The sequence below is a fragment of the Ostrea edulis genome, chromosome 8 (genome assembly GCF_947568905.1).
Source record: "Ostrea edulis chromosome 8, xbOstEdul1.1, whole genome shotgun sequence".
NCBI classification, from domain to species: Eukaryota; Metazoa; Mollusca; class Bivalvia; order Ostreida; family Ostreidae; genus Ostrea; species Ostrea edulis.
In genome coordinates, this window is record NC_079171.1 from 44,936,394 (window position 1) to 44,952,617 (window position 16,224).

At 35.9% G+C, this 16,224-nt stretch overlaps 1 protein-coding gene across 1 annotated transcript; it reads right to left on the minus strand.

The window, feature by feature from the left end:
* Positions 1-670: 670 nt before the first annotated feature.
* Positions 671-13,151, minus strand: LOC125661335 (toll-like receptor 4). The gene is made up of 2 exons (XM_056146231.1): positions 13,081-13,151; positions 671-3,097 (listed from the first exon to the last, which is right to left on the minus strand). The coding sequence occupies exon 2, from the start codon at positions 3,093-3,095 to the stop codon at positions 819-821; it is 2,277 nt and encodes a 758-aa protein (XP_056002206.1). The 5' UTR covers positions 3,096-3,097; positions 13,081-13,151; the 3' UTR covers positions 671-818.
* Positions 13,152-16,224: the final 3,073 nt, after the last annotated feature.

The following is a 16,224-nucleotide window of genomic DNA, read 5'->3' on the forward strand; positions in this document are numbered from 1 at the left end:
TCTCAACTGATTCGATACCGAAGAGCTTGTTCTGCGTATGGTCAGTTTTTAAATAGAAGCAGGCTACCGACAAACAAGTTGATAGTGCAGGGTTTTCAAGAGTATCGTTTAAAGTCAGCATCTCGCAAATTCTATGGTCGTTATAACGATTTAGTTTGCCAATATAACCTACCATTAGGTCAAATGTTGTATTTCATACCGATTGCAAGGCCGTTCTTCGCACACTGATGTTGACTACAGATAACTGTTTACTTGATGAAGATATAGGGCTCACGGCGGGTGTGGACGGTTGATAGGTGATTCTTACTCCTTAGCACCTGATCCCACGTTTGGTATATCCAAGGGTCCATGTTTGCCCAACTCTCTATTTTGTATTGCTTATAGGAGTTATGAGATTGATCAATGTGCGTTATCGTCGTGATATTTGACACTCTTCAGACCGGAAGTATTAACTATACAGAGACAGCAGATACTGCTTTTACTAAAAATATGATACAACACTGTGTCAGCTGTTCTCCGCTTAACTATATAGACATTCAAGGTTTCAACACACTACAATATAACCGGTCGACAGTGAATCCTTCCTCCTTCAATGCACCTGATACCAAAATGTATCTCGGTGTTCGTGTTTGCTCTCTCTCTCTCTCTCTCTCTCTCTCTCTCTCTTAATTTTACTCTTAATAGGAGTTATGAGACATTTTCACAATATGTACACTATACACATGACTGAAAATGCCTGGGTATTTTGAAATGCTTTTCAAAGATTATCAACCCTATTGTTATAAAGTATATTTGTAAGATGTTAAAAAGCTTTACGATTACACATCATCTCCGCATTTTAATGTCTCTCCAAGTTTTGCTCTAAACGCTGCAGTTTCTTCTTCCGTCTCTCCTTCCGGGTACTCTAAATATGATTTACTTTCAACAAGGTCCATCAAATGAAGAGGAAGATCTCTCATAACTCTGCTTTGTAATGCTATTAGAAACAGAACATTTTCACCGTTACGAGAATAAATCGCTTCCATTCGCGCCATGTTAAGTTCAAACATGCACCAGTATGATGTTAGGAAATGTGACGTCATAATACACACTGTTTGTCTGCTGTTGTGAATGGCGTTTGTAATGTTTTCAGCGATTCCTGTCCCGGGAATAAAATCTCTATGATGAATACACAATCGTAGATTATACTCCTTCTCAAGGATTTTAGCAAGCCTGATCACAAAGGTTCTATCAAGATCCGCGTATGAAATAAACGCGTGGTATCGATATGAACCTGGACAATTGGCGTCATCGATGTTGACACGACCTTGATATTTTTCTCTGGCAACATAGTACATGTAACGGAGCTTCCATCGATATCTATATATAATGCGACTTAGTAATAAAGTCGTTGAAATAATGATTAGTGACGTCATAACCACTATAACAAGTGTATATGAGGAACATTTCTTCTCCAAGCTCTGTAAAAGGATATCGATATCACTCATAGGGAAATTTGATGAATTTCCAAATGCGCAGGTATAATTTCCAAAGAACACAAATTTTAGTGTCTCTGAGTCTTGCATCCATTTCAGAAAATCTAAATTTTCACATGAACATTTCAAGTTGTTTCCAATTAAATTGACGTTCACTACTCTGCCACGAGATACCGTATCTAAAGCGTCTCTGGTGGATGATTTGAGACTAGACAGCTGGTTGTAAGATAAATCAACTAAGGATAAGTTTTTCATGTGATTAATTTGTACGTGAAACTCAGTCATGGAATTATAACTCAAATTCATGTATATGATGTTGTAATTATTTTGAAATATTTTCGCAGGAAGGCGAACGATTCTGTTAGAAGACAGATCGAGGGACGTCAGCTGATATTGTTCGGAAAAAAGTTCGCCGTTGGTGTCTTTTTCAAACACCTGCCCAAGTGCATTGTTTGACAGATTTAAGTTTCTAAGAGTCTTGAAAGATTTCAGGAAAGACTTTTCAATGTAGCGGCAGAAATTACCAGAGAGATCAATGTATTGAACATGATCCACGCCGGTGATTGGGCCAATCAACTCATATAGAATGTTTCTTTGCCCAAAAATGTGCGTTAATTTGTTTTTCTTTCCAAGGGGAAATTTAGGTAAAGACATTTTATACAGATTATCATGATAGTAAAGATAACGCAGATTTTCAGGTAAATAAATCGTGTAATTTTTAATCCACCCTCCAACATTATCCTTTCCTAAACTTAATTCGCTTAATGGAATTGTTTGGTTATTATGCTTAGTTCCTGAGACATGCGCATCCAGTCTAAATATTGGAGGTTTTCGTGCATCGTTGCATTTTTTAAAGAAATCGCCATCCATGCCGACTTGGTGAAAAGATGATTGGTAGCTGATATTCAATATCTCCAGATTGTGCAAAACTGCGAACTCCATGATATACAGTCCAAAGCTCAACACATTATCTGACAAATTAAGGATACGCAAAGATCTCGGTAGAGACGTGAGCACACCCAATTCCAAACTATTTATTCTGTTTGATGCTAAATTAAGTTCAAGTAAATTAGTTTGTTTCAAATTAACGACATGGTCAACAGTGACTATGTGACTCACTCCATAAGTGCAATGAAGTTTTTCGAAATTCAGCGTTTCGATCTTTGAATTTTTCAGGTCTATCGATATGTTGTATATGACATCAATGGTGAGAACATCGTTCTTCGAAACGTCAAGATGTTCAATTTTTGAATTCCTCTTGAACGTGCCTATGTGAACTTCGGATAGTTTGTTCTGTGAAACGCTGAAGTGTTTAAGTTGTCCATACCTGGACAGTGAAGATTGGTTTAAGTGCTGTAAATTGTTATGGGACATGTCCAAGTACATCAATGTCCTAGGAAGATTCTGGGGCATCTCCGAAAATTTATTCCTGGCAAAATTTATGGCAATGACATCATCAGGAAAAGTAGGTGACGTTTGGAGACCACGGTTGGAGCAGTCGACGTAAACTTTCTTTCCCCGTGATGTACACGTGCATTGCTGGGTTGATGGGCAATTATATTCTGTTCCCATAACAACGGCAATCAACATTGAGATTGGGACCAAACGCCTTGTTTCCATTTCTGTAATAAAATGTTACATGGATACATGTATTTTAATAATGGTGATGAGATGATGATGATGATTACATGCATAAGAAAAATGCTAAGAATATATATGTAGACGTTTTTGAAGTATAAAGTATAATATGAAATATCTATTAAAAGATACTCTTTCTACTAGAAATGCAAAAACGAAAGAAGAAAAAACATGACCGATTTAGTGTTTAGTCGTTTAACCGTTAAATATATCATTTTTAACCTATATAGCATATTACGGCTAGCATGTGTTTAACGAAATTTCATAAAAACATTGAAAACAACATGGCGTAATCATGGTATGTAGGCATCACGGACACTTTCTATTGAAACGGGTCACTTTCAGAGAAAAGCGATGGACACTTTCAGATGAAACTGCCGTTTCTGCATCATACGTAAACATGTAACAAGCAAGTGAATAGTAACTTCCATGCAGAAATGTAGTTTATATTGATGATCAATCGAACAGTGATCAATCTCATAACTCCTACAAACAATACAAAATAGATATTTGGGCAAACACGGGCCCCTGGACACACCAGAGGTGGGATCAGGTGCCTGGGAGGAGTAAGCATCCCCTGTCGACCCGTCACACCCGCTGTGGACCCCATACCCTGATCGGAGTTTATCTCAATGTTAAAACTGGGATTTGTTTTCATTTCATAACGATACCCTTATGATAAATATAATTTCCATCTCGCACACGTGGAACACTGACATTGTTTCACATTTTGGATGGAATTTACCTATAAACTGGAATTTCCTTAGCTTCGACAGGCGTATCATATCGAATTACAGATACTTCGCCGAATATTATGTTTTAAATCTAGTAGTGTATACGTTATTTTTTGACAATTATAAAGAAACGGACACTTAATGATGTGGACATCGGATACGTACAGATCTTCATTTACCGTATATTTCTATAGCTTTGAATCCCATAGCTTTATTCAGTAAAGCACTACAATATGTGGACCATAGACACGTGTTCTAATATTCTGGGTTGAAATAAAAATGTGTTTTGAAGCTAATTTGTTTTCCTGGTTTAAATAAAAAAGTAAGTTTAGGCTTCATCCATGTACATAATCCCGTGGTATAAATCTGGCAACAATAGGGTCACATTTAGAGGGGGCGTTATGGACTTTACAACCCACCCACCCCTTGGTTTGATTATTAAAAATATAAAAACAATAGGTCATTTTTGCTATTTTGCGTTCTTCAATAACTCTCCCTTTTCTGGGAAGAAATATTTCCTGCATTGAAGGATATAGATATTGATGTTCACAAGCTGGAATTTTGTTTCTCATTTTAAAAGTTAAGCATATCTTCAAAACTGATACCCATTTCAAAACATAGATACATTAAATTATTCTTTTATTGAGCGTTGCTGATGTGAATACCATATAGCGGGTGTTTTCCTCGGGTCTAAAATTTGACGATTTGATTGCTCAAAGGTATGCTAATAATTTTCGCGGAATAAATTTTGGAGGACATGGAAGAGTTAATATTGCAATCGCATTTGTGTGCATATTTGGTGGGTGTAATTTTAGCGGAAAGCTATCTAACCACTAAAATAAGCCAAATTTGAATATGTTGCGATGTAAAGTTCTCTATGCAAATGAATAGATAACTTTAACCGCTGTTTTTCACAAACCAAACAAGACTTTTTTATCTTTTGTTCTTAAAATACATATATTACCGAGTCCAGTAAACAAACCAGGTCTTCGGGATCGTAGTAGCTACATAGTGCTAGGTAGTACTGTGAAATGAAACGAATATCTAGGCGAGTCCTGCGTAGGGATAACTAGCGTTATTTCATACAGTGCGTTCAGTAGACCTAGATATTTAGCCTAGCAGCTAAGTTAGCCGCTATGATCTTGAACCCAGCGACTTATACGGCCACGTGTAACCCTGAATGATAGCACGCTGCAATTGGAACATCGCTAAACCTTAAGGATTTTTTTCCTACGGAAACCTATCGCCTTTGATTAACGTTAGAAGACGTACAAATTCCTCTTTTTCACACGGTTAACTACACCAGGTATCAACAGGGGATGCTTACTCCTCCTGGGCACCTGATCCCACCTCTGGTGTGTCCAGGGGTCCGTGTTTGCCCAACTATCTATTTTGTATTGCTTGTAGGAGTTATGAGATTGATCACTGTTCGTTATCTTCACCTTGCATTCATAATATTCCTGATTGGTCAGATTGAGTTTGGTCAAATAGACTCCCCTATTTTCTTTCTGTGGGTTTTCTTTTCCTAGATGCGTTACAATTTGCTCCGCAAGATTCATACACATGTTATAATTTTAGGATTTCGTACATTGCATGTATTTGTGTCGTTATTATATTTTCCTCTTATAGACTTATCCAACCACAAAGAAGACTTCCTTTCTGTAATATTGTGTGTGTGTCCCAAAGGTCAACAGAGATTGATTGATTAAATATTGTTTAACGCACCTGTCGAGAATATTTCACCCATATGGAGACGTTACCACTGCCGGTGAAGGACTGCAAAATTTAGGCCTATGCTCGGCGCTTACGGTTTTTGAGCAGGGAGGGATCTTTATCGTGCCACACCTGCTCAGTGCTGTGACACGGAACCTCGGTTTTTGCGGTCTCATCCGAAGGACCGCTCCATTTAGTCGCCTCTTACGAAAAGCAAGGGGGTACTGAGGACCTATTCTAACCCGGATCCCCACGGGAAAAGGTCAATAGAGAAAGCGTGTATAGCAACAAAGTCTGAAAATGCCAGGTGACACATAGTTTGTGACAGAAAGAGACCGTTGCCTCTAAAAGGAAATAGTCTGTTTTTGTAGGAATTACAGTAGTTTTGAAAATCATTAGCATTGCTAAATTTCTTGTATTTGCAAGTCAATATCTATGGCTATCTTCTATCGTGATATTACCAATTCAAAGTAGATATCTTCATTTTATGTTCGTATTCGACCCAGTCTCAAACGAGCATAAAATATTTACTTCCTGATTCAAAATCATGACAGTTTTTACGGGTAATTGCTCCAAGACTTGCACATTTATCCATGATAAGTGCATATATATCACCATCTGCCTTTCTGCATTGCAAAACAATATCAATGTGAGAGAGTGGGTGGACGGTGTACACCATGCGAAAAGCACAGTCTTGAGCTCGAGTGACTGAAAAACAGAACCTGCTAATCATGCTCATAAGCGGTCTTACTGGTATGACACGCCTGAATCCCTTCACAAACTATAAATAGCAACCACGTGTTCGATGTAACATGTTAGATTTATCAACCTGCAATAAATATGTTCATGTTCTTATTCGACCCAGTCTCAAACGAACATAAGATATCTACTACCCGATTCAAAATCATAACAACACTTCTTACGGCTAATTCCTCCGAGACTTGCACATTTCGAAACACAAAGAAAGAGGGAAAGGAATAGAAAAAATATATAATACACACTATTTTATTCAAATATTTACGAAAGCACCAAATACCCTTTTATGACTTAAAAACTGATGATAAAGAATGAATATGTTTATGAACATAGCCATCTTTGGCATTATCTGACCTCCACCTGCCGTGTTACGTAAACGCGCGGTCACCAGCATTGACAGTTGCGGCAGCGAATCTGTCCACTGTAGAAGGACCCCACAAATCATTGATAAACTCACAAAATCCCTGAGAGAAAAAATAGTCATCATTGTCAACCAATTTACTTAAATAATCTGCTTGAACATTCGATGTTCTAGGGATCCAAGCAATTTCTAATGAAATTCTTTTTCGCAAACACAAAGGAAAAATAAAAAAGCTAAATCCCGTAACGTACTTTCTTTACTGCCGCTTTGCACGATATAAACACAGTTATTACTATCGGTGAATATTTTTCACATATTTACCGCTCATTGCTCTTGTAAAAAAAAAAACCAAAGCAAGATGATTAACCCGAGGTCCTGCCAATTAGAACTTTGTGCACTTTCTATCTTTGAAAAATTACTTTGGAAGAACTATTGTGTACCTGAAAATGACAAACTGCTCCGGCCGCTACGGAAGTAGAATTTGTACACAAAATAGCGAATGTTTAGAGCAGCGACAGTTGTAATTTTCTAAATTATTTGACCAAAACACAAGTTCATTTATAACCCCATATTAAACTGTCCCATGAAGACCTAGACTCTATCAATTCTTAGCACTTCCGAGTCATACGTCTACTGACGTTGCCAATGACCGGGCCCATAGAAATAATCCTTCTCGTAAACTGGGCATATTGTCTAGCGGTAATATGCGGCAGTCTGTGAAACAAATCTGCTGAAGAACTGCAAACGATATACATGTAATTGTTTAGCCGCCTACCTTCTGGTCAATTTTTACAAGTTATCGTACAATAATGAGGGTTTTTTTTTTTTTAGGTTTTTTTTCTCAATATAGATATTTATATGAATTTTCATAGTTCATTTATTTGACAAAATAAAGAGAGATAACTCTATAATTTGGATTAAAGTCACGTATTTCACCATAGGAATCAATGGAAAACGGAAAATATTTTAACCCCCCCCCCATGAAATACAAATTCCTTTTTGCAGGTATTATAAATTGCCATTAAGCAGGTTAAAGTGTAAGAAATGCAGATTAACCGGTTTTTTTACTCAATAATATAAAGTAGTTTAACAAATGAAATGGTTATTGATATCAATAAGAATTAAAAAATATATGACGTTTTATAATCCGGTTTTAAGGAACATAATTTTCTACCCCCCTAATCAAAAGGAGTTGAAATTTAGAGCAATTAATTAACTAACACTGGTATCAAAGTCAATTAGTAATAGATTCTACTTTGCATTTTAAAAAGTTATTAGCAAAATTGTAAAGCTCTTTAAAACATACGAATTGAAAATGTAGGCGGGGATTCAGAGTCAGCGTGCGTAGTTCTTTTGTTTAATCTTGAATACGTTTGTCTGCAATAGACAAACAAAAGATTTCCATAACAACTCGAGCGATTCTAAGTTTTGATATGGCCGAAAAACTGATTTTTTAGAATTTACTAAAAACCCCGGAACATTCCAAAGAATCTTTAACAAATACGCTTTCTGAAACACCTTTCTCGTAGGATTGTACCATTCCTAATCCATCGTCTAAATATAAAACTATATTGATACCCGATTGCCTCAAATATTTAACTCCTCATCTCAAACACTTAGTAAATATGTAAGGCGCTCAACTAAGGCCGAATGGTAAGACAGTAAAAACGTAAAAAGAACTTTCCCACGAGAATACTCAGAATTTTTTTTTAGGATGAACATATATCAGTATGATGTTAGCCAGACTTTGGAGTTGAACATATAACACCCTTATTGAAGATACTGTCTGGCAACCTTCCAATCCTCAAATTTTACTTGGTCTCTTCTCGTGAACTTGTACAAAACGCTCAAATACAAAATCAACCGAACTGATCATTGGTATACTAAGCGGATTTACAACAACAGGCTTGAATGGGACTTGCAAAATACACCCAGTCTCTAACATATCCAAAACAGCATCCGAAAGAAATTCGGTATTAAGCAAATCAGACTTGTTAGTTTTCATACATATTTGTTTCGGTAGTATAATGCAAGGAATTACACAACCTTATAGTACTAATAATGAAATTAGATGCGATGATAAATGTCCAAATTTTTCAAGCGATGTTTGACTTCTTAACAATTGTGGGAACTTTGAAAATTGTTCAGATATATCTGATGTTCAAATACGATATCAAAATCGGTATTCTTGCTAGACATGTAGCATTCATCTATCATGAGATCAGCATTGGCATACTTATCATTTGCTAGAGGATCCTGCATTGTTTTGTTGGTTGCCAGCACTGAAAAGGGGGCAATATTTCCTCCAATGCCCAGCGGATTTACAGTGGAAGCAGATATCGTAGGCTGAGGGTTGTCGTCTTTTCTAGAAGCCACGGAAAAGCTGCTGCTGGCATCTGGCCGCTGCAGGAGTATTACCAGAAATGGACTGAGGAGCACTGTAACCAGAGGGGCGTGTTTTGTTATGCGGCTGGAAGTGCTTCTTTTCCTTAATGGCTCGTAAAGCTCTGATTTCGGCCTGACGCAATTTTCTGTCATCGTCAGAATCCGACGCGATATCATTATGATCATACTGGTTAACGGTAGCCCAACCTGCTGGTGAGTTGTCGGTGATTGGAATCAGCTTGTTGCGCCTTGACAAAGTTTTCACATACACTTTACGGCATTTGTTGACCTTCACCTTTTTCTGTAATTTTTGTACGTCTTAAATTATTTCTTCGTTAAAGTCAAAATGAATTTGACATTTTTAAAGGAAGCTATGTCTATACGTTTCCTCTGTAGGTCAATTTCCTGACCTTCCTACTGTCCGAGAGTTCTTTCTTTAAGGAACTGAGTGACAAATCCAAATAGGATTTCAAATAACACTTAAATTGAAAGTATCTGTTATATCTGTACAAGGATTAACAGGGTTATTAGAGTCCGTGTCCATGCCCAACAAATCGATTTCGGAATTGGAAATTGTACAGCGTACGAACAGTGTAAAGTCGAGCTCGAATGACTGAAAAACAGAACCTGTTAATCATGCTTGAATCTATAAATAGTAACCACGTGTTCGATGTAACAAGTAAGATTTATCAATCTGTAATAAATATGTTTATGCGGAACCTTATCTATGTGACAGCATGTTTGGTCCAATTATAATGTGTAATACGTGTAGGCAAAAATAACAAATGCATCCCGATGAACAATACCTCCTTAATATAGGGTAATACCGCTGATATTACGTGGAAGTCGAGTTAAAAAAAACCTAGCGCTTCCCTTTTCGGCAAGAGTCCTCAGTTTTTGAAGACTCTATTATTCAATGGAAAGTGTCCATTGATTTTTCTAGCAGTGCCCGTTTCAACGGAAAGTGACCGTTATGCCTTTACACCGTGGTGTGTTTCGCCAGTTGCGATATGGGTCCACAATTTGAACGTTTTATATGTAGGAGTCTTATTAACACGGATTTCTGTACGCGTATTTTAAATAATTAAATATCTGAAATGGTGTTTCAACGCGTCTTTATAATTGGAAATATATTGTTTAGATACCACAAATCGCGACTGGTGGTGCCAAAAAATCAGAAAAAATAAATATGGACAACGCCAACTCGCAGCACATCTCTACAACGACCTTCCAGATGACATCAAAAAGTAAACATCTCTTGCAATTTTTTTTATGATCCTTAGCTCAAAAGCACTAGCCAAGTGGATTGCACTCGTATTTTGCTCACAGCAGGCAAATCAGAACAAATTTGAAAATAGAAAATGTCATTTATTTAGTAAATGACGAAAAGTATATACAGTACAGGGGGTCGTTAAGATCATATGCTGCAAATGACTAGACCCCTGTTACATACATCTATAAAATTAACATTGAGAAAGAGAATATACATGTATATACACAAAATAAAAACATCCGATAGGGGGTCTAACAAGATGACCCCCTATTGCATACACATGCAAAAAGACTAGCATAAAAATATTGCCTGCCCACAAAAAAGGCCCAATTTTTTTTAAAGTCTTAAAACTCATTTACAAATTAGCTTTTTAGATTCTAACATATATAAACTGTCACAGCTTATGTATGTTTTAATTATCAAACATAAAAAAAAAAATAAAAGTAATTTGTTTGATATAATGCGCTATATAAAATTTATCTGATATTGAAAGAACAAACATTTTGCAAGAAAAAGAAAGAACTGAACCTTTTCACTTAGATTAATCTTTGAAATGTTACTATTTAACCTCGTTTTGAGGTTCTCATTCTCTAGAGCCCCCCCCCCCCCCCCCCCCCCCCCCCCCCCCGTACACACACAATCCAAATCATAGCAGTCTGATTAAAACCAGACCTTCAATCCCACTCCCCTTTTTTATGTCGGGAGACGAAAAGGGGACCAAGATTGAAGACCTAGTCTTAATCACACTGATAACCTATGGGAGTAGTTAGTATCTTAACTGTACCTAGTTTTACTTTTTTAAGACTTCCATGTTGAAAATAGATGCTACATTGAACTACATAAATTCAGTATATCCTCTCTTTTCATCTTAGCGGATTTATGCATTTTGACTTTGAGATGAAAAATCATTGTATAAAGTTTCAATTCTTCAAGGATTCTAATTTGGATCCCCCACAACCCCCTCCCCCAAAAACCGTCAATACTAAAGTCGGCTCTAAGAATGGATAAGACTATAGTGATATTTACATAAACATTCAGGCAGCAAACAAGTAGCTATTTCTCGAAATTTGACACAAGAAATATATACGCTCCCCTTTTTTACCGGCAATATTAAGCTGAGTGTTTCTTATGATTTTCAAGTGACTTCAGGGAGACAATATCTACACGTATTTTTAGCAGACAATATCTACACGTATTTCTAACAGACAATATCTACACGTATTTCTAACAGACAATACACGTATTTCTAGCAGACAATATCTACACGTATTTTTAGCAGACAATATCTACACGTATTTCTAACAGACAATACACGTATTTCTAACAGACAATACACGTATTTCTAGCAGACAATATCTACACGTATTTCTAACAGACAATATATACACGTATTTCTAACAGACAATATATACACGTATTTCTAACAGACAATACACGTATTTCTAACAGACAATACACGTATTTCTAGCAGACAATATCTACACGAATTTCTAGCAGACAATATCTACACGTATTTCTAACAGACAATATCTACACGTATTTCTAACAGACAATATCTACACGTATTTCTAACAGACAATACACGTAATTTTAGCAGACAATATCTACACGTATTTCTAACAGACAATACACGTATTTCTAACAGACAATACACGTATTTCTAACAGACAATATCTACACGTATTTTTAACAGACAATACAGGTATTTCTAACAGACAATATACATTTATTTACCAGACAATATCTACACGTATTTCTAACAGACAATATCTACACGTATTTCTAACAGACAATACACGTATTTCTAACAGACAATATCTACACGTATTTCTAACAGACAATACACGTAATTTTAGCAGACAATATTTACACGTATTTCTAACAGACAATACACATATTTCTAACAGACAATACACGCATATCTAGCAGACAATATCTACACGTATTTTTAACAGACAATACACGTATTTCTAACAGACAATATACGTTTATCTACCAGACAATATCTACACGTATTTTTAACAGACAATACACGTATTTCTAACAGACAATACACGTATTTCTAACAGACAATACACGTATTTCTAGCAGACAGTATCTACACGTATTTTTATCAGTGGCATGCCCCGGATAACAACATGTATATAGAAATATACAGAGACTGCAATAGCAATTAATTATCAATGTGCTTCCAGAGGGTTATATGGTACTAAACGTATCCATTTAAACATGAATAAAAATAACAACAACAAAAAACAAATCCGTGAAAGTCATCTTAGGGTCATTAGCTTATGAGAGTCAAACGTACATGTAATGGGGGTGTTGCGACCCCAGTTTATACATTTTCCATGAAAGGGCCGGAGAATTAGGAACCCTCAAATGCCAAAAAATGACCATTTTGGTTTAAAACGTTCAATTAAGGGGAGTGTAATCCCTTGCCTCTGGATCCACCACTTATAATCTCACTTTAAAACTTCTCTGATAAGGTCCTGACCTCACTTATGTAAAGATTGCTAATGCGTTAACTTTCCTTTGCGATAGCGCTTGATAAATAAATTTTACATTTTCTAATGATTGATTACCGTTCTAATGATATATCCATGTTTTACAAAATCAAACTGATAATTGTAAATGCGATTGAAACTTACAGCAAGAGCCTTATTCAGCATTGTTAGGTTAGTAATAAAATCCTTTAGATGTATTTTTAAAAAATCAAAGCACTTATTTTCATCGATTATGTTTTACCTTCTAAATGTACTCCAGCTCCGAAATAAGATTGGTTCAATGTCAAATACCCGGATTACGGTGTAGTCTCGTCACAAGTGAGGATCTTTCTTCACTTAAATGCCGAAATTAAGTGCGTATCAAAGTGTCCATGGAGATCGCATGTTGATTTTGGCAGGTAGCTGTTTTGGGGAAAACCGATTTCGAAACTCAAAGGATGACGATCTACTCGAAAATATTTACATTCCCGTTGTAATTTAAAAAAAAAAAAATCCTCAATTCAGGTTACAAATTCAAGGACTCCACACTGTTTATTGAGAAGAAGTGCATTCAATATTTTACTTTAAAAATCTTACTTGTGGACTGCGTTTTGATAGGGCATTGACTCATAATGCATGAATAAAAGTACCCGAGTAACTTGTATGCGATTTATCATATTTTCAGAGTGCTTTTTTTCCATACGAGGAAACGTTGCAGTATCTCGTCCTTCTATCGTCCCTTCAATATTTTAATCAAATTCTATTCATTTCATAAATATGAACAAATTACCATTTCCCAAAGAACAATATATTTAGCTATACGTGTTGATTTAAGTAAAAACAAACATATAATGAAAAAAAAGATCGTATTTCTCTATACAATGTACACATACTTCTATGCACGCTTAGTTACCTATACAATGTACATATACATATATTTATCTGCTCGTCTCCATATGAGTGAAAGATTTTTGAGAGAGACGTTGAACAATATTTAATTAACCAATATATTTATTAGTACGCTTAGTTACATACACCATGATACTACGACACTCTGAGAGCACTGAAACAACTCGTCCGTTCATTCTCCGTCAGTGTATCTAATTAATTCCTGGGTATCTAGACGTTTTCTTTGTCAGTGATTAATATCAGAGTCACCTGTTTTGACCTGACCTTCGGGCGCCTTGGAATGTCCATATCGTGAAAACGAAAGGGGGGATCCCCGTTGTAAACTCTGTTAACCCCTGTTTCATTATTAGTCCCACACTTGGCAGTAGTTATGAAATGAAAACAATTAAGACAAGAAACCTTATTGAAGCAAGCGTCAAATTCACCCGCACTACTTGGTAACTATAAAAACTATTTAATGTTAAAAACTGAAAATAACGAACAGAGATTAATTCCAAACACCATAAAGAATACGACATGGAGGGTAGATCTAACACTGCAAACAACAGAGGGGGGATCATGTGTCTAAAAGTAAGCAACCCCTGTCAACTATCAGAAGTATGTAAAGCAGACCACTTAAAAGCCGTCATGTTTATCTATCTATGTTTATTCATTCCTGCATTAGATCTTTACTATAGCTCATTCCGGCAGACTGAATTATTAGTCACAATTTAGATAACATCCCACTGTATTAGATAATATCCCGTTTTATTCAGTAGCTTTCATCCCTTTAAAAATACTCATGTAGACTGTATTTCGCTTTTTAAAAAAATATCTCAATTTTTAATCAACATTTCTTTTAAAACATGTAACGTGTGATTATTGATTTTATTTTTAATGAAATAAAGCGTAAAACAAAGAGAAAATAAATACTACACATTCTGGTTACTTGAGGGGAAATCCTATTTTTGAGTGCGAAAATAAATGGTATGAGTTAACTTATTCCGTATACCCAAAAGTATGGTGATTTATCAAAATCGTGAATAAATATATGTAAATACCGTAGTTCAAATTAACACAATCATCAAGTGATAAAGATGGCTTTGCAGGCCCGCAGTAAATAATGGTCATCTTTCTAAAACCATAACATATACATCTAATAGCCCGCCCCCTGGCGGCCGATAATAAATTCGGTAACGTTTTCACTTGCATAACTTGTAGATCGATACCAAATCTTACAAAGCGTCACGATAGGCATGTGTTACAGTTCAGTGTCAGGATAATTCCTGTACTTTTGTAGCTGTTAAATGTAAATATAAATAAATATACACTGTATCATATGGTTTAATGAATATGTACCATATAAAAACAGAATATTTTAAGTTAGCGGGAGAATATAAGTGTTAAATGTAATAGACACATGTCATTTGTGTAAATAGATTTTGTATAGAATCTTTAAATAAAAGGATTTTGGTTGTTTTTTTTTTTAGGGAGGGGGGTTCTTGTAAACAGTTTTCAAGGAATCGAGGCCTCTGCTGGTGGACCGTTAGTTCCCGAGAGTCTCTACAGCCCAGTAGCTAAGTACTTCGTTAGTAGCTTGAAAATACGGATGTATATGTGTGTATTTAATTGTTGTGATAACATTTCAAAATTCATTTCAAAATTAAGGATTATCTCAGGCATGCATAGCTCTGATCCTTAGACGAATTTAACGCCAGTCTTTGGCACTGTTTTTCCTATTAGTTCTTACAAGTTTATTGTTATTTCTGATTTCCAAACTTTCGGCTTGAGCATCACTGAAGAGACATTATTTGTTGAAATGCGCATCTGCTGCATCAAAATTGGTACCGTATAAGTTTTACACGGTACATGTGAGAAGGGGGTTGTTCCCCACATTTCAGGATTCAGGACATCCTCATGTATGCTTTAGATATGACAAAAAATGATGACCATGAACATCTTCAGTCTTGCGTTGTACATTGCTATTTTCGCGAAATTTTCAGAAAGTCCACAAAAATCAAAAGCTATATCCTAGGCTTCGTCAAATCGTGTACAACATTGTTCATTTGTCGGATATATGTATTTATAAGGATATTCAACATGCCTTATTGATATACGAACTGCTTTAAATAAAAATATAGTTGATTTTAAAATGTGTTTCCACAAACAACTGTGACTGCCATTAAACTATTTAAAAGAAAGTCGCATGCCCATTTCAGACGTTACTGAGGTAACGAATATCGGTGTGCAGCAGGGGCTTGTGTAAACATAAAATTAAGACACCCTTAGGAAAAATACAAAAGGGAAGGCGCCATTTTGCATACCCTCTTACTTCAATTGCTATTTCCTCACTTACAATTTTAATTTGAACTCGCACGTCTCTTATTATTCCAAAAATAAATGGTATTCCTATAAGTTCTAACTTTCAGTTCCGGTCTTTTTCCGTCAACATTTACTGGCTAGATCAATTTCTAATTAAAGCATACCATACGGTAAATTGTACTAATTTTTGAGAAAA